The following is a 20,117-nucleotide window of genomic DNA, read 5'->3' as shown; positions in this document are numbered from 1 at the left end:
GCATTCACTGCAATGACTAAAAATAAAGCAACTTAAAAGTCTTAATACAAGCCTTTAGAAAATGCTGACTTTTTTTTTTTTTTTTAAAGAAACAGACAAGATTTTTCTGTCCATCCCAAAATTGCTGATCTAGCTATTCCACTTATGAAAGAGACCTTCCCCCACAAAAATTATCAACCCCCAATTACTTAATTCTTACCTCTGTAGACTGACTACCTTCGAATTTTCTTATTTTTCCCTCTAGAAGACTGAAGACTCTGAGAACCAATGACCAATAACTTTCCTCCATCTGTGAATTATTGCAGCACTGGACAAGCACAGAGCTGATTATGTGAACAGTTACTTTCTGCCTCACACTGTCAGATTCATTTTCAGCTACACGTATCAGACCTTCCACCTGAGAAAAAACAAAACAAAAAAAAAAACCCATCACATGACAGCGTAAGAGATGTCACCATATGCTCTTTTTATTTCCTTTTAATCAATCTGAAGCAGTTGAAAGGTGCCTGACTGAAAACTCTGGAGAATGAAGTCCTGCATCTATAGCACTGTTATAATACAGGCAGTAGAAGTTCTAAGCTTTCCCACACTTCCTTACCAACATACCTTAATTATGACCTGATATTAACATCTCTATCAGTGAGAGGATGGAGTTCAGTCTCTGTGGACAATTCAGTCATTGGCTTCTCCTCCAACAAGGATACTAATCAGTGCTCATTGTGATGGTGTTTTCTGTAATGTGAACATTTGTCCGTGGACATCTGACATCCAAATTGGGCAGAGACCTCCAAACTCATTACATATTTGTTCTCTTATTGGCAAATTATTTGGAGGAACATAATATCCATAAAGTAATTTAGATATAGTTACATGTATAAGGCATCTAAATGTAGTATGTGTTTTCCTTATCATAAGAGAGTTAACAGGTGTTAAATTTATTCTGATCATTACATTTGGGACTATGCCTTAAATATCAGCAGCTGGATAATACTGTAAAAAGTAATAAACAGTATATTTCAAGCTCCCCTGAATCTCATTCTGACTTCTATAGCGATCATCTGTAAGTATGGTCTAACAAGCATAAAAGTCTGGACTCCCAATAAAAAGAATATATTTTAATTGTGCACATACCATCTGTGACATTATGGAAGGATCCCCTGAAGTTATGTTATCAGCAAACAGCAGGATCATTTTCTGGTTGGCCACACCAACCAAACCTGCAGACTTGTGGGATTTTATCACTTTTTCAAAAGCTATTTCCATAAAACAGAAAAGGTGGATACATGAATCACAAGTGAAAATACTGACAGCTTGACAATATTTAGAAATATTTTAACACACTAAGCAATTAATTTTCTTATCACTAACATGCTTGCTTTTCTCTACTAAGCTCTCAAACTACTGATGCTTTCCATGTGCACTGCCTTTTGACCTCCCTTGCATATCCTTACTCCTCTTAGAATAAGCTCTTCTGATGCAAACTAAGAACATGTTATGCTTTCAAAAATAAAAAAGATCCTACTACTCAACGTCAGCTACTCTTTTTCACTGTTTCCTCTATTGTTGAAGGTTCCCTTTACACTTGAGTTCAAATGGAATTTTGCTTCATTACAGTCCAGATGACTTGGCCTCAAAATGGCAAATGAAAGTCCCCAACAAGACTCCTCCAATCAGTTACAACCATAAATATTAAACAACAACAAAATCTCACTTCATATCAAAGTATTTCTCTAGAGTAAAAAATAAAAAAAATCACAAGAGTTTGATGTATGAATAGATAACCCACTTTCCAAGGTTTTTATTCACACAATAGGGGCAACAACTTCTTAGTGGTGGCCCAGCTCTCAACTGAATATATGAGCATCAAGTTCTAATATCTAATAATGTTTCTTTTCTCAAACCAACTGTTTTTAATAGCTTACCTTCTGGCCAACCTTTCAACAAAGGATGTAGAGAGCAGAGGCCAGATTCTGATAGACAAGCTGCCATTTTCCATTCTGCAGATTTTGAATTATTATTAGTGATTACCATAAACGGTAGCAACTGCATTACTACTTGATTTAATAGCTCTTCCTTCTCATTCAAAATCTCTTCTTTGAATAAAATGTTTATTGCTCCCTCCAGAACTTTATACCTGGAACAGGGGTGGGGGAAAAAAGTTGAAGGAGTACCACTTAATCACCACTTGATCACAATCACCAATAACATTTCTCCATGTTGCTGTCAACTTCCTACTGATTCAGATTACAATTTGAAAAGCAAGCCAGAGAGTAAATGATATTCACAAAAAATGTCATCAAGTAATTTCAAATGTCTCTCAAGACTAAATATAAAATTACAACTAAAGGAATTCAAAGTTAAGATATGATATCCCTCCGAACAACAACTCCGCAACCGAACAACTCATTAACATTAAAATCTTGGAGAGATGGTGGGGGAGAAAGAAGAAAAACAGGCACATACCACGTTCCATCCTTTGAAAGATCAACTCTTTGAAAGACAGCCAACAAACTTGAAACAGTTATTTCTGGATTGATTTGTTCCTTGAAAATCTACAAACAAATCAACAGAGGCAAAAATGAAATGACCAATATATAAAATACCACTGAACTTAATCTACAAAACTGTGAGAGCAAGTGCATCACTGATCATACTAAGTAGAAAAATTCAACACTGATGAGTGAACTTGCATTAATCAGATAGTATGTTTATTATAAGGAAAAAGAAAATTATAGGAACTTGTAGTATGCTCTAGTTTGCTAGATACACGAAGAACATGGTCTGAATGCATAGGTGGATGGAAAATTGGACTATAAAACAACCAGAATGTTTTATAATGAAGTAAGGATTGCTTTTTCCTCTATATAGTATTCATTACATGAAAATAAAAAAAACAAACACATGCTAACAAAATGTTTTCTTTCTGATCATTCATGTGTTTCTTTTCATATCTCTTTCTGGTCACTGGTATACCATTGCTTAAAATCAACGGTATACCATTGCTTAAAATCAACGGTATACCATTGCTTAAAATCAACGGTATACCATTGCTTAAAATCAACGGTATACCATTGCTTAAAATCAACAACACAACAAGTGTCACAAGGAAAAATCCTACCACTAATACTACCAGATGTAATCATTAAAAATAGTTCATGTAATGATATCTTCCTCCCACAAACCACAGTACTGCTTGATGTAGGAACATTAGGCACGATTTTAGTAAGTTTGGCGACAATCAACTGAACTAAAAAAAAAATTTTACAATGCACACTTATCACTACTAAGACAGAAAAATAAACTTTGACACAGATGTCTTGCACCTATAGCTCATTTTCTGGGCAGGGGACCGAAGGCTTATCTTATTTATTTCTAGAAAAGGGAGAGTGGTTTGTAGGATGAGCAGAATTCTGCATTAGGAACAATTCTGGACTAAAATATGTTTTAGTGACTAGGTCAAGGCTGTATCCTGGGTTTAGTCTGGTCTCTGACTGACTATAATTGCCTGAAGAGAGAAAGTCTGCTAGATTTTTGCTTCTTTGTCCTATTAAAGGATAGAGGCTACACATAAATTCTTGCCAATGCCAGAGAGGTGAGTGGAGGGGGAAGACTCAATTAATATAAAACATTAACTCCAGACTGCTTCTGAATATAGAGAAATTGCTAAAATCTCTCTTGACCTATCAAGAAATACTGACTTACCTCCAAGGCACTGAGAGCAGTCATAACAACCTTCAGGTTGTCATCCATAAGTCGTGCAAAAATGGCTTCTTCTATGAAGGACTTGTCAAAGCCCTCCTGAACGAAGAAGGAAAAGCAGTTAAGGACCATTAGTTTCCAAAACCTTCTTAGCAGTATAGCTTCCATGAAATGTGAACACCAGTACAGGAGAGTAGAAACCTCAGAAAGGGAGAAGCTAACTGCTAATACCAATGGAAGAAAGAAATGAAGTATCAGTTTCACCCAGACTCCATTGTGGGACTACAAGTAGCTTTATAAACAGGACTTAAACCCAGACACTTGATGATAGGATCCAAGTTTAAAGTAAATGCAAACAACATTAAGGATAATGTATGTGTAATATTTTATTGTGATGTTTGTCTTGTCTTCAGTTAAAGTTTCTATAAAAAGATCTCCTGAAGACAACACACATCAATTAAGTTCTTTAAGTGAGAGACTCAGAAGTACCAACCTTTGATGTTTCAATGATCTCCTTCAAATGCTGAACAGCCAAGACCCTGACTGCTGGCTGTGGATGATTCAGGCTAAGCACCAGAGAGGTATCAGAGTCTGTCAGAAACTGAAATGTACATTGCACAGTTACTCAATGTATACTAAAAATTAATTAATTACATTTTGTGATTAATATATATGCTAAGAATAAAAACCACCAATAACTATTGATCTGGAATAGAAACTGCATCATTCTAATTGTAAAATGTCAATTTCAGAACAATAATACAGTACATGGACTTACCATATTTTTTAAAATTATACTCTAAGGGTATGCCTACACGTGAAAATTAATTTGGATTAAGGTAGGGTGTGAACTTAAAGTGAAATATCTATTGCTGAATAACTCCATGTGTAGACAAGCTCTAAATGCTCACTCTGGCAAGATAAGGAAGCACCAATACCCTTTTGTCCTAGAAACACACTGCTCTTACCTAAAGGTTCTGAGAAAACTCCAATGACTGAACACCAGACTGCCAGAACATAGATAGAGACTGCTAAAAAGGTAATTCAAATAGACCAGATGCCTGCAGTTTCTCTCAGCAGCCCTGAAATTGCTTGAACAGAGACCTGTGTCCTAATTTTGCATACCACGATTTTATCAGCTGGCCACCCATTTGCAGAATCTGTGCTCTGTATGCAGCTATGTTTTTCTTAAATTGGACCCGAGTGTCCGAAACACTGTGTTTGACCCATATTCTTTACCGGTTTGCGTATTTGATTTGGAGGTAACCTGCTCTAAATGTGAAAAGCAGCTATAATATAAACATTGTATGTGATATACCCAGGGTCAGTCACCCTTTGGAGATAGCATGGTAAGACACTTGGAGTCACTAAATCTTCACTACTTACTGAATATCAGCCTTTGAAAAGATTAAAAAGCAACATTATAACTAAGGATACAATTTGGTCAAGGAGCATCTGATCGGCGGCCAGTCCTAGGGCCACAGCCCCTGAAGCAGCTGCAAGCCCCAGCGGCTTTGTTTGTTCCCTCTCCCCCAGGGTATTTTTAGTAAAAAAGTCAGGGACAGATTGCGGGCGTCCGTGAATTTTTGTTTATTGCCCGTTACCTGTCCCTGACTTTTACTAAAAATACTTGTCACAGAATCTTAACCCTAACTATAACATTACAAAGGGCATCTCCACAACTTCCTTGATTAGAATAATGGTGGTTACTGGGCAGCCACCTTTTCTAATTTTGGCAGTTCTGTCCACCTTGCAGGACACTGACAAAGTCCCGAAGTAACACTGGGGCACGTGACATTGTCACAACATAGCAGAACATATGATCAAAGCAGCACAATATAAGCTAATGACCATTTATTCAAGTTTTACATTGGATAGTTGTTGACATTATCACAGTTTTGATCAAGCACAACATGGCACTTAAATCAATGATGATATAGGGAAAAAAAATCAAAAAGAAAAGACAAGACAAGGAAGGACAGATATACTCTGGTATAACACTGCTGACTTTGAGGCAGCATACCAGAGTTGATTTATGCCCAAAAATTGGACTTTTACCTACCTGATATTTACCGCCACTCACTGAGAGGGAGAGAAATTGGTGGAAAAGATCTTGTTCATTCTGATTTGTAACATCTTTCAGATGCTTCTCCAGCACCAAATCTAAGGCTTTAGGATACCTGTCAACAGCCAAGAGAAACAGGTTCTGCACAGAAAATTACTATAGAAGTTACACCAATTCCAACAAAAATACTTGCAGAAAATACAGACTGGGAGAGCACTTGTTTGAATCATAGAATCGAAAGACTGGAAGGAACCTCGAGAGGTCTTCTAGTTCAGTCCCCTGCAATCAAGGCAGGACTAAACATATTCCAGACCATCCCTGATGGGTGTTTGTCCAACATGCTCTTAAAAACCTCCAATGATGGAGATTCCACAACCTCCCTAGGCAATTTATTCCAGTGCTTAACTACACTGACAGTTAGGAAGTTTTTCCTAATATCCAACCTAAACCGCCCTTGCTGCAATTTAAGCCCATTGCTTCTTGTCCTATCCTCAGATGTTAATGAGAACAATTTTTCTCCTTCTTCCTTGTAACAACCTTTCACGCACTTGAAAACTGTTATCATATCCCCCCCGCCTTCTCTTCTTCAGACTAAACAAACCCATTTTTTTCAATCTTTCCTCATAGGTCATGAAATATGCACCACGGACCATGAAATCTTATCTCCCCCATGAAACCTACCTATTGTAGGGGAGAGGGAGGGACTGGGCTGAGGACTCCTAGTGTGCACCAAGCAGCTAGTTCTGGCAGGGCTGGGACTTCCTCTTCCCCTACACGGCTGATCTCAGGGAGAGATCAGACCCACCGCTGGGTACGTCCCCCCAGTTGCTGGAAGCTCTGAAGGCAGCACAGAAGCGAGGGTGGCAATCCCTACAACAGCTTTCCGACACCCCACCCATGACCTGTTTTTGGGTCAGGACTCCCAGGGTAACAACACTGTGAAACTTCCAATGTAAACATCTGAAACCATGAAATGGACTATTTTTAAAATCCTATGACTGTGAAATCACCAAAATGAATAGTGAATTTGGTAAGGCCCTACTCAAAGGTCAAGTTTTCTAGACCTTTAATCATTTTTGTTATTCTTCTCTGGACTTTCTTCAATTTGTCCACATCTTTCCTGAAATGTGGTGTCCAGAATTGGACACAATACTCCAGTTGAGGCCTAATCAGAGCAGAGTAGAGCAGAAGAATTACTTCACCTATCTTGCTTACAACATTCCTGCTAATACATCTCAGAATGATGTTTGCTTTTTTTGTAACAGTGTTACACTGTTGATTCATATTTAGCTTGTGATCCACTATGACCCCCAGATCCCTTTCTGCAGCATTCCTTCCTAGGCAGTCACTTCCCATTTTGTATGTGTGCAATTGATTGTTCCTTCCTAAGCAGAGAACTTTGCATTTGTCCTTATTGAATTTTATCCTATTTACTTCAGACCATCTCTCCAATTTGTCTAGATCATTTTGAATTTTAATCCTATCCTCCAATGTACTTGCAACCCCTGACAGCTTGGTATCCCTGCAAACTTCCTAAGTGTACTCTCTATGCCATTTTGTAAGTCACTGATGAAGATATTGAACAGAACCGAACACAGATCTGATCCCTGTGGGATCCCACTTGATATGCCCTTCCAACTTGACGGTGAACCAATGATGATTACTCTCTGGAAATGGTTTTCCAACCAGTTATGCACCCACCTTACAGCTCCATGTAGGTCGTATTTCTCTAGTTTGTGAGAAGGTTATGCAAGACAGTATAAAAGCTTTACTTTAAAGTAAAGATATACCACACCTACCGCTTCCCTCCTATCCATCAAAGAAAGCTATTAGGTTGGTTTGACACAATTTAGTCTTGACAAATCCAAGCTCACTGTTACATATCACCCTATTATCTTCTAGGTGTTTGCAAATTGATTGCTTAATTATTTATTTACTCCATTATCTTTCTGGGTACTAAAATTAAGCTGACTGGTCTGTAATTCCACGGGTTGTCCTTATTTCCCTTTTTATCAATTGGCACTATATTTGCCCTTTTCCAGTCCTCTGGAATCTCTCCCGTCTTCCATGACTTTTCAAAGATAATCGCTAATGGCTCAGATATATCTTCTCAGTTAGCTCTTTGAGTATTCTAGAATGTATTTCATCAGGCCCTGATGACTTGAAGACAGGTAACTTGTCTAAGTAATTTTTAACTTGTTCTTTCCCTATTTTAGCCTCTGATCCTATCTTAATTTCATTGGCGTTTACTATGTTAGATGTCCAAACGCTACTAAAGTTTTTGGTGAAAACTGAAACAAAAAAGTCATTTAGCACTTCTGCCATTTCCACATTTTCAGTTACTGTCTCCCCACCCCTCCACCCCGGTAAATGCCATATGAACACAAATTACTAAGAGAAGAATATATCTCTTCACAGGTGACTTAGCCATACTTTCACACTGCACAACATGCATAGGAAATAAGAAGTAACTTACTTTCTTTCAAGAAGCCTGACGAGAGGAAGAAGCTGTTTATTGAGCACAGCCATTTTGGTGGGATCAGATTCATTCTCTGCACCATAGCAGATAAACTCTTCAAGAAATTTACTAAAATGACAAAAAACACAACTGAAACAGACATATCAACAAGACAACACCAATCATCAGCATTATTAATTGAGACAAATAGAATAGTTTGTGTGATTCATATCATGTGTTATAAATACAGGTTTTCTTCTGAGTTTAAATTTCATCCCCAGAATAATTTTCTCTCTGTAAGGCTCCAATCTGGCAAACATTTTAAGCATGTATTTAATTTTGCTCAGACAAGTAGCCCCATTGAAGTCAAACACTCCATGTTCAAACAGCAATATGTTTGCAGGACCAGGGCGCGTGTCATGAACCCATGAAAGTGGGGGCTGTAACAGACATCCTGACACAATGCTAATTACGCTCTCACAAATTAGGTGCTACTGTAGCTGAAATTAACATATAATATGGGGAAAAAATATAAAAAATTAGCTCACCCAGCCAATAAGTGATCTAAATCCTTTTCTAGTGGTATACTTGTAAGTATGGCTTCTAGATGTCTCGCATAGATTTGGTTATCTGTCACTTCAGATTCTTCGTGCCCTTCTTAAGAAGAAATGTATAATTACACATTTGTAAAAGAAAGATGAAAAGTTCTTTTAAAATAAACCCTCCACACTTATTACATGAACAACCAATAAAGAAAATAGACAGTGTAGTCTAGTGGACTAAGCACATAACAGGGAGAGAGGAATGTACCCAATCTCTAATACTAACCTGGTATGTGCCTTTGATCAAGCTAAGTAACAATGTGCTGCATCTTTCCCAATCTGTAAAATGGGGTCAATAATGCTTATCTATTTCCTACAGATGTTGCCATGATTAAATAAATATTATGAACTGCTCAGTATTATCACTATGTCTGGAGTAAAAACTGTGGCAAATGTTACATCTGTTCTATCAAGTGATGTTCTATGCGCAGCACTTGACAAGTCAAAGATCTTTGTAAAATTACACTAACTCTCACTGAATCATCTACTCTCACTGAAGCACTGCAAATGAATATCTAGGTGTGGCATTTAGACAAACAAAGTTATTCCACAAACCTAACAGAAAGAAGTCCTTGAGCATTTTCTCACAATTTGGAGCAGTTTATCATCAGGAACAATTAATCTAGCAAAGTTATTAGAACAGTTTACCCACAAAATTCAAAAACACATTGGACATGTGTTAACATACCAGTACTGCAAACAATAATGGAGCAAACTAGGTGCGGCAACAGGTAACGCAGAAGAGGAGTGATGTCATAGGCAGCTGAAATGCTGTGCAGGATAGTAACCAGGTCTGGAATGTTACACAGGTAATGAAATGGCCTGCACAGGAGAACATGAAAAGGAAAACTGAACATTGCTCTGGGTTACAGCTTCGCCATCACTTTCTATTATATAAAACTCTCAGCTGTCCACTTCATATTGTCAAGTGGCTCAGCCTCAATGAAAAAAAAAAAAAAAAGGGGTTGCAAGGATGCATTTCCCAGTTTTCACAGATTTAAGGACTGGTGAATTTCGCATTCTGCGAGGGTACAAGGCACTGCTAGTGAACCCTAATTTAAAAATTTTTGGACAATGGATTTTCTCTTGTTTCTTGAGAAAGTGGTGGTAGGGAAGAGGGCAAGACTGAGGGATACATGTGTGTGAAGAAGGAGAGGGGAAGAGTAGAGCCCTGCACAGACACAAAACTGTGGATCTGCATGTGCAGGAATCACCTTGTATCCAACATGCGATCCACACGCCATCTTTTATTGGTATCCGCATCCGCACTAAACAAGCCCCTTTTTCTGTGTGTGGGACTGGGGAGGGAATTAGGATCTTGAAGGCAGGGAAACAGCCTCACAGGCTATGAGCTGCAGACAGCTGCTTCCCTGCCTTTGAGTTCCTGTATTTAGAGCCCTGTGCAGATGCAAAATTTGTATCCGCATCCAATCCGCAATAAAGGTCTGTGGATTTGCAGAGTTCTGGTGTGTGGGTGTGTGTGTGTGTGTGTGGGCGAGAGAGAGTGTGTGTGTGGGGGGGGAGGGAGGAGGAAGGGAGGGAGGGAGGGAGAGAGTGAGAGAGAGAGAGAGTGTGTGTGTGGGGGGGGGGGGGGTAGGTAGGTAGGTAGGGGGCGGGAGTCCTTCCTTGGAATACCTCACTATCATTCAACTACTAGCCCCACCCACCTGTCCCACCAGGGCTGGGGGATCCAGGAGCAGGAGGGAAGGTGGTAACCTGAGCTCTTTGCACCCCACAACCACCAGTTGGAGAGAGTGAAAAGGAGTGGAGGGGAGCTCCAGAATCCCTATTCCATTTCAGGGAGGGAAAGGGGGGCTGGCAGAGGCCACTCTAGCTACTTGTGAACTAGGCAGCTGCCTAAGGCACAGATTTGGCTCGGCCAGCCCTCTATCATAATGGAGAGGTAACCACGCCATATCTGCCACCCTAGGCCTATGAAGAGGGGGGTGGCACACTGAAGTTTTGATCAGGGAGGTAGACTGTCTGGAGTGGCCTCTGCGGGCTGGCATGAGGGGAAAGGGAGCAGGAGGATTGCAGATATGTGAAGGGGCATACTCATCTCAATGGGATGTGCTCAGACGGAAGAAAACATTCTTTTGTGACGAATGAGCCCTGAAACAATAGCTCTGAGATTTGCGAACTGCTCCATTCCCCTCAGTGGATATTCTCACCCCCATCTCAGTGCCTGGGTGCTGTGCTACATGTTGACCATGCCTGTTATCAAGTCACCACACGGTGATAGCACTGTGTACCTGTGTCAGGCATCCATCTGTTCCCAGTGCCCGGCAGGAGTTCAGCAAGCCTATCCCACCACAGAACAGATTAATTCTGGTTGGAACTCTTGTCCTGGCCTATCGGATATCATCTGCAATGTGGCAACTAGTTCCTCCCTATCATTCTGTCCCCATGCCAGCCTTCATATCCTGGACACAGTATTGCCCTCCAAACTGTCCCAGGGCAGGACTTGGGCAGATGAGTAGATGCTGAAATTCCTCTGAATTGCATACACCACATACACTTCCAAAAGGAGCACCAGAATGGTCCCAGACACCAAGGAAAAGGTGGGCTGGCAGCACTAACGTACTCCAAATGCACAACTCCAGAGGAGAGGATTCTAATTAATGGTCCTAGCGTTCAAGAAACAGTGCTTGCTCCTCTAAGCCACGATGTGAACACACTACTTTATGTTTCACTCTCCAAGGAGTTTCTGAGGAAACAATAGCTCTCACAGATGTCAAAGCAGTAGCAATAAAGCTTAACTTTGGAAATATTTCTGAACTGGTCCTGAGTATTGGCCAATAGCTGTTCTTAGGAGCAGCCAATACTATACATTTCAAGAGGGGTCACAGTCGTACATTCTTCCTAGCTCCACATCCAAAAAATAAGAATCTGATATTATAACAGCTCATTTTTGGGGAGCTGTACCTCAGGAAACCCGACCAAATGACCCAAAATTTGCACGATGGACTCTACCCTAGCCCTCTTACAGCGTACCAATTTTCAAGGTAATCTCCTCATGCTTTGGGGTTTTGAGACATTACAAGCAGCTCCTTACTGGGGGGCTGTAGCTGAGGAATGCCTGGACAAAAAGACCACAAACTTGTACCACTAACTCTACCAATGGCCCTGATGAGGCACAGCAATCTTCAAAAAAATCTTGATTATGCAGGTGGATTGCAGAGTACTTTGAAATATTGACTGTTAAACAGTATAGTAGTCTCAGCTTTAACTATAGTGGTGTGACCACCCTACAGTAATGACAGAATCCTTTCAATGATGAAAACTAAAAGAAATTGAAGATATTTAGGTCTCAGCTATTAAGAGGCAATCTGCTATATTCTATTAGTCAGCTCATGTATGCTTACTTTTTCCCAAGATCCTCTCCCTTTTGGTTCTGTAGAAGAACGAGCAGGCAGGAAAGTCCTTCCCTGGCTAGAGATGGCGTTTTGGTCAAATTCTTGCTGATCTGTAATGTCAAGGACTGCACCAAGGAGGTCTCCATTGTCACTTTCACTGCCAACTGGCAGATTATCATGTAGGTTGCAGCTCTGTAATCCACAAGAGAGGATTTCAAACCCTACCAAGAGGGAAAAAACTCAAAATTCATTTCTGCAAAGTTTAAGTTCAAAAACAGTTTATCTAAATAATAGTACTTTAGCCAACATTAATGCAACTGCATTATCCTCTTTTCATCATATTAAAGCTTTGGTGAGCTAGTCAAACCTCAAATCCAGACAGAGAAAAAGAAGACATATGCTCATTAACACTATGACATTCCCTTATGGTGTAGCAAAACAAGCAGCACAGGAACTTATCAGGCACCATTTTTGCATTGTTAACCATGCTAATTTGAAGATGAGACAGTTTTGGTTGTGTTCCTTCCCCTCCATTCCTCACCCAGAGTGGAAAATAGGGGAATGGCCTTCAAGCGCTTCTCAGATCCATATGCTATGGCTATCCAGACTCCCTCAGCCTCAAGGTGCTGTATTAAGAGAAGTGTATCAGATCGAAGCAAGATGGACACAGCTCCCTATGCAGTCCAACAACAGCAATCCTGTACTGGCCAAGGTTTGCCCCATCATGCAGGATGGTGAGATAAAGAGGTATTGTACATCTTCATTAGTTAGCAGAAACAGCAACAGGGACATAGAAAAGTGAACTTTGTTGTGTTTACCTGGTCTCTTTTCTAATTTATTTTAGAATGAAAATCCCTCTGGGAAGTTAATTACAGGATTCTAATTGGCAAAATAAGCCACATTGTATCATTCAGGAGAGTGAAAGACTGGGTACCTTTTGTATGTAAGGGAGCAGTTTGGCGACTATAGTGTCTGTTATCTTCTCAACAGCCCCAAGAGCAGATACGATGGTGGAAGCATAAAAAGTAAATAGGACTCTCAACTGAGAGAAGCTGCCATGATACAAAGAAAATGTCTAGAATGAAAGGAAAACAGTTACTTAGACATTAGGATAATGATCAAGAGCATAACAAAATATGTAAGATCTCATGTTAGGAATTCCTGTTACTACAGTAGATGTTGCTATTCATCAAAAGTGCTATTAAGCAGAATTTTGCCAGGAACCAGTCCTAGCCCACCGACTTTAATGTTCATGGTAGGGGTGTAAAAATTAGTTTAATTAAAAATCTGTTTAAACTTTCTAAAATAGAACATTTAAATGGTTAAACGCCTGGGTGGAGGGGGAAGAAGGGGGAAGAGCCGCACTGGGCTTGGCTCCTCACTGCCAAGTGAGAGCTGCCCAGCTGCGGCTACCCCTCTTTCTGGGCTCCAAGCCTGCCTGCTGCTCGTGGGGCGTCAAGCCCAGCTATGGCCTATCCCCCCCATCCCGTGCTGGACTCTAAGCTTCCCCACCGCCCACAGGGAGCCAAACGAAGCTGCAGGCTATTCCCCTCCCACCCCGCAGGGCTCCAAGACACCCCGCCAGCAAGAGCTGCCCAGCTGCTCTCGCTCCCAGGGAGCTGAATCCAGCTGCCGCTCCCCTCCCCCCCCCCAGTTTAAAGGGTAATCAACTGTTTAAAACATTTAACAGATGATTACCGTTTAAACGTTTACACTTTTACATCCCTAGTGAATGGGATTTGGATATTGGCAATGGCATGCCACTGATTGAACTATTTTGGAAGAAAGGCCCTGACTGCAGGCAGGTTTGCGGGGCTGCAGCCAGGGAAGGAAGTACTGGGACGTGCCTTTCCTAGCAGCAACTCTGCAAAAATGCCTACGGCTGGTGCTCAGCAAGTCCCAGAGCTTTCTTTTCTGGCTGCAGCATGGTAAACCTGCTTTACCATTTATTGGCAACTTCAGGATAACAGCATTTTTTTTTTTTTACCAAGAACTGAGAGGTTGCTAATAAGTAGAATCCACTGTATATGCATTTTGATTATTTTGGCACATTCCAAAGGTTTAAGAAATTGTGACTGCTACATCTGTCATTCTTCTAAGATTTTACTACTACTGTTTTCTTTTTCGCCAGTGATTGAAAACTATGATTCTTTCTACCATTCTAAATCAATGGGTCTCACATCCACAATTTTAAACTATTGTTAACATTTCAAAACACACACTTAAAATAGCCATGACAACTACCAAAAGTGGTATCCAAGCGCAAAAATTATTTGCAAATAGAAATGGCAGGAATCTGGGGGGGCTTTTTTGTTTGTTTAAACTAAAAGCATCTCAGTTTTTTTCATAAGGATTACAGTAAAATTATTTTGGAGTTACTTCAGGTAATCAGCCAATTGCCTGCATTAGACGAGGAACAGTCTCCCTCTTTGCCCCAGCCTCCTCCAGCAAAAAAGCCTCTTTCACTCCCCAGAGCATACTCAGCAATGCACAGTTGGCTAACTTCATTTTGGCTCTCCCCCTTGGGATTTTTCCAATGCATCAGATATTAGCTACCGCTAGAGGCAAAATACCAGGACCAATGATCTGATCCAGTATTGAAAATTGTATGTTCCCAATTACATTATACTAATTTCTAGTAGGTTTTAAAATCTCTGTAAATCCTCAGAATGGGTTCAAAGAAAAAAGATTTTCAAACTTCTTCTGTGTATTGAGTATGTTTATTGATACACAAATCAAAATGTGTATAAACAGCACATCATAACACAAATACATAAGGAGGAGAGACAGACACAGAACTAGAACAATTTACCAACCTTTACAGATTTTGTCACCAGACTGCAAATGAAATCCATGAAACCGAGGTCTTTGTAACAGTGTGTAATCAAAGCACCCCTAGCAAGGGGGACTCCTGGTTTCTGTTCATGATAAAAATAAAAGAAATAGGATTTTTAAAAAAGAAATAAAATTAGAATATTCTAAAGTGAAATCACACACACACACACAAACTTCATTCATTTCTCCAAACCATATTTAATTATCACAAATATCTTGATTTAAACTGAAATAAGTAATGGTTTGCTCCCACTGGACTTTAGTTCTTCCCCTTAATTTTATAAAATTGTATGTATTATTACTAGTAATTAATACAGGTTTCCAAATTGACTGCAAACATATTACATAATAAAAAGTAGATTCTTTTTCCTTTGTCAAAACAAGGGTTTGCTTTTATAATGAATTTTCCTTTAAAAATAAAAATAAAAAACATGTGGACACTGGGGCCCCAATCCTGCAACAAAATCTATTAGCCAAGACCCACATCAATGGGGCTGCACACATGGGTGGGAAGCCAATGTTAATAGAGACGGTATCAGGACCAGGACCTTACTAAGTACTATTTCTCAGACATCCTCTGAACTGTATCTTTTGGCTACCTTACCTTAATTGGATGCAACCAATTCCATTTATGAGTTGGGTCTCCAATTTTTATCAGCTGGATAACTCTCACAAACAATTTAGTCTCATGGTACGGCAAAACACAACCAACCAAACTGTCCTGGTTGTAAAGATGGATATGAAACCTTAGGAAAAAAAATAGAGTCAGAAATTTCATAGCACAAGGTCCATGTTCTTGCAACATAGGTTTAAAATAAAAACCTGAAACACAGAACTGCCATGTTGAATCAGGCCTGAGGTTCATCTAATCCTGTATTCTGTCTCTGACAGTGTCCAGTACCAGTTGCTTAGAGGAAGAAGCAAGAGATCCAACAGTTATGGAATAACCTGCTTACAGGGAATTTTTCTTCCTACCCTCATTAGTTAAAAGGAAGCAAACTTTGTTTCATTTTCGTAGATTTTAAGGCCAGTGAGGATCATTATGATCATCTAGTTTGAGCTTCAGCATAACACAGGCCAGAGCAATTCTGCAACCCGTGGATGCATGTGCAACAGCCATTCATGCCTTTGTGTTAGGAAGTATTTTCCATTTTTTATATCTGCAATCATCTTATGTAAATAACTACAAAAACATGTTACAAAATATCTGGTCCATTTTTTCTCCGACTCTTTTCAGTACCTTGGTATTTAAAAATATTTACACATATTAATATATCACATTAGACTAGACCAGTGGTTCTTAACCTTTCCAAACTACTGTACCCCTGAAGCCTGAGTCCCACCCCCATGGGGCTGAAGCATGTAACTTAGTTTCATGGCGCCCCTGTGGCTCCAGGCAATTGCCTTTCTTGCCACCCCCAATACCAGGTCTGCACTTGCGACCCCTCTAAACCCCCAGGTTGAGAAACACTGGACTAGACTATATTGCACAGAGTTCACAAATTATATTAAAATATAGCAATATTACATAGCCTCTTTCATCCTGAGCATTACCAGCTAAATGCCTCATAACCTCCTATGAAATGCAGCTCTTCTGGGATGAGGCAGCAGCAGCCAACAACAGAAAAAGGAACTCTGGTGAAGAACAAACCCCTGCTCTTATATAGAATGCCATGGAATCTTCAATGGCCACAGAGAGAATAAAGACCCCTGTTAAGTTCCCCTGCAATAGACCCATATACTAATTTGCAAGAAACTAAACTTATCTTGCCTAGTAAAGATGAAGGTTTCAGTTGATTGTGCCAGGATCTGAATCTGTAGTTTAAGGAATCTAGGACCAAATTACACCCAAACTATTCTAACAGAAAAAACCTCGTGTGTCTCGTAACCTTCCCTATTAACATGCATGTGACTTATTTGATTACCTGTGAATCAGCCACTCAAGGCACTTTTGTGCTGGTTTAAGCATGAAGTAAGGAGACAGATGAATCAGGAATGATGAAATATTCTCATCCAGCTGCTCATTTATTGCTTTAGTCTGAACACTGCGCTCCAGGTCCTTTGACGTAAGACTGAACAAAGTGGAATGAAACATCTCAAAGGAAGGATCAATCCCCATCAGCTCTTCTAGACCAGTGCACCCTATGAGAAGTATGTGAAAATGGTTTAACACAACAGTTCTTTACCTCAAATCATTCTTCTCCTTCGCACCCAAGAATCATCAATAGTAGTCTGAAATATTTCATACTGCCCTCCTATACATTGCCTTCATTGAATGAGTCATGCCAACTAAATTATTATAGAAAAATATATTTTTCCCCTCCCATAACTGTAAAGTCATGCTGAATCCAAAATATATTTTGCCATATTAGAGGTAGCTATGACAATTAAAGTAGGTAAGCATAGTTTACTAGACATCTGGGCACAGGACTGGAAACCAATAACTCCATAACTCTAATCCCCATTCTGACAGTAGCTCCATATGTGAATTGGAACAAATCATTCTCTCCCTCTATCACAGCTTCCTCATCTATAAAATCAGTACCTATGGCTCCTGTCTCACAGGGATGTTACAAGGAGCAAAATCCTATAACAGTGATAAGAAATATTAAGTGTCTACTATGTACAGAACATACAGCAAAATAACCAATATGGAATTTTCTAACAGCGGAACATGCCTAACAGTGGAGTTTTTGCTGCATTTAGACAGTTTTTAAATTGGTGAGAAAAAAGTACAACACAACTTTTCACCAACAAACAAGCATAAGAAATGAAAGAGAACTTTTTAGAACTAAATTAAAATATATTATTTTCTGATCTGAGACAGTCATGATGCAAAGAATAGCACAGACAGCAAATAAGTTGTTCTACCTTTTATAGCGTAGTAAACTCATAAAAGCTATTTAAACAGGCTTGTAAATACTACTAACTAAATGGAAAGTGACACTGGGTGCAAGTAAAGCAAGGGAAACATCCAACAGAGAGAGATACAAGAGAAACAAATGCTCAAATACATGGATTCCCTGGGTGCTCAAATACAAAGCTAACTGGCATCTTAGAGATACCTATGCTACATTAGATATAGATGAGATAAGATAAAAGGGCACCATCAAGTTAAAATTAAGTCTGCTTGATAAACTAGGTTAAAAGTAGTTTCAGATACTACACTTGCCTCCCAATGTCTCTGCTAATTTTTGAGGTTTTACAAACGTGTTTTTCTATTTTAAGAAGTTTTACTCTCCTACATTTCTGTGGGGAAGACCTACTCAAATATGGAAAGCTATACAGGAGAAAGAGGAAACTAACGAAATGCAGAGTGCTGTCAAATACCCAAAGAGAAAAACAGGAATATTTTTTCCTCTAATCACCTTCAGTCATAATGTTATCCACAACAGCAGATGATCACAACATTTTCTAACAGAAATGTGAGTTTTAAGCTGATGGTGTCCCTAAAGTCACACTTACCTATTGCAAAGAAGGTGTCTCTGTCAATATTAGCAGCTTCCTTGCAATCAAACAGCAAGGATGCTGCTTCGCTTCGAGACAAAAGGCTGCGATCAGTCTGAGGGAGAGCGAGCCGTTTCAGCTGGTGGGCGAGGGATGTCATTTTTTAAATGTTTCTGTGGAAGAAGCCTAAGAAAACAAAAGCCAGGCCATAAACAACCTTTGAACAAACTGCATTTGTTCTCACAGGGGAGTTTGGTTTTTTTCTAGTTTTCAGCAAAGCCTGAGTTTACTGACAATAAAATACTAGAGCAACTAACCAAAGGCTAGTTACACAACAGGGCTGTGGGTATCAACCCGCTAAATGGGCAAGTGCGGACACAACAGGAGTACCGTTTGGTGGGATAACGTTATCTTATGTTCCCGGTAACTCCACACTCCTTCTACACAGGACAATTTATGTCCAACACGTGGGGTGACCAGATGTCCTGATACTTGGGGCTTTTTCTTACATGGGCACCTATTACCCCAACCCCCTGCCCCGATTTTTCACACTTGCCATCTGGTCACCCTACCGCCACCCCCAAGCCCGGCAGGGTCCAAGGCACAGTGAGATGTCCCAGAACACAAGCTCTGCCCAAGCGCCTTGGGTGTTTCCATGCCCCAGGGGCCAGCTCTGCGGGGGGTGTGGGCGATGGGCACCCAAGGGCGACAGGGGAGGCTGGCTCGCTGTCCATGACGGGAGGTGGGGGGGAAGGACCCAGGCAGCCCAAGGGGGCGATGCCGGCTCTGCCCGTCTCGGAGGGAAGCGGGAGGGGCCGGCTGTGCAGCGGCTGGGCGGGGAGGACCGGGCCTTACCGAGCCACCGCGGACACCGCTACCCGGGGAGCCTCGTGTCTGTCACCCACGCAGCGACACAGGGCTCGAAACGCAGGACGCGGCGCGCCGACCACGTGGGTGCAGCCGATGCGGCTTCGTCTCACCTCTGACCCGGAAGCGATAGGCTGGGGGGGGGGGGGAAGCTCACACTTCCTGTTGGGGGGGGACGCGCCTCACTGAGCATGCGCGCTGCAAGTTATAGGCGGGGCTGGGGAGCCGCGGTGAGTTACCTTGGAAACGCCCGAGGCTGGCGCCCGCCTGCACATGCAGACGTTGCTCCGGGGCTCCCTGGGCCGGGCGGTCCCTGCGCTGCCGCCTGGGCTGTGCGGTGACGCGCCGCCGGTTCTATCCTTTGAGCTGCAGCTCCCGGACTGCCGGGACCGTGCGGCCATCGGGACTGTCAGCGGGTTCACTTCAGTCGGGCTTCCAGCTCGCCTGCGGGGTGCAGGGAGCGCTGCTGCTGGGAAGCCCCAGGGACCCACGGCCACGGGGTAGATAAGAAGGACCCGCCATGTGTGTCACTTTCCTTAGCGTGGAAGGTGTTTGGGACGGGGACCATCCTTTTGTCCTGTGGTTGTACAGCACCGAGCACATTAGGGTCCTGGTTCGGGACCGGGGCTTCTAGGCGCAACTGCAGTACAACGACTTATGTAACATCTCATTACGTTTAAGCATAGCTCCTTGTTTTTGAATGCTTGGGGTTCGGCAAGGCTGATAGGACCCAGCCTAATAGCAAAAGGGTTGAGAAGGTCCTGTGCTGTGTAATAGCTGTAATGCCA

General features: G+C 41.2%; 1 protein-coding gene across 1 annotated transcript in view; it reads right to left on the bottom strand.

Annotated features, from left to right (window-relative positions):
* The window catches only part of HEATR1 (HEAT repeat containing 1), a 53,172-nt gene extending 33,727 nt beyond the window's left edge, over positions 1-19,445 (bottom strand). Inside the window, exons 1-17 of the mRNA XM_067535966.1 lie at positions 19,318-19,445; positions 18,481-18,648; positions 16,941-17,157; positions 15,620-15,761; positions 14,997-15,098; positions 13,115-13,255; positions 12,190-12,401; positions 9,513-9,646; positions 8,771-8,879; positions 8,241-8,351; positions 5,762-5,879; positions 4,193-4,300; positions 3,703-3,798; positions 2,464-2,552; positions 1,923-2,134; positions 1,132-1,253; positions 200-397 (exon numbers count right to left, since the gene is read on the bottom strand). Of these exons, the coding sequence (XP_067392067.1) occupies positions 200-397; positions 1,132-1,253; positions 1,923-2,134; positions 2,464-2,552; positions 3,703-3,798; positions 4,193-4,300; positions 5,762-5,879; positions 8,241-8,351; positions 8,771-8,879; positions 9,513-9,646; positions 12,190-12,401; positions 13,115-13,255; positions 14,997-15,098; positions 15,620-15,761; positions 16,941-17,157; positions 18,481-18,622 (2,253 nt within the window). The 5' untranslated portion in view covers positions 18,623-18,648; positions 19,318-19,445. The remainder of the gene's footprint in view (positions 1-199; positions 398-1,131; positions 1,254-1,922; positions 2,135-2,463; positions 2,553-3,702; positions 3,799-4,192; positions 4,301-5,761; positions 5,880-8,240; positions 8,352-8,770; positions 8,880-9,512; positions 9,647-12,189; positions 12,402-13,114; positions 13,256-14,996; positions 15,099-15,619; positions 15,762-16,940; positions 17,158-18,480; positions 18,649-19,317) is intronic.
* Positions 19,446-20,117: the final 672 nt, after the last annotated feature.

This window comes from Emydura macquarii, unplaced genomic scaffold (assembly GCF_026122565.2).
Source record: "Emydura macquarii macquarii isolate MOO-44397 ecotype Brisbane River unplaced genomic scaffold, CSIRO-AGI_Emac_v2 contig_3517, whole genome shotgun sequence".
NCBI lineage: Eukaryota > Metazoa > Chordata > Testudines > Chelidae > Emydura > Emydura macquarii.
This window is presented reverse-complemented; position numbering and strand designations above follow the sequence as displayed.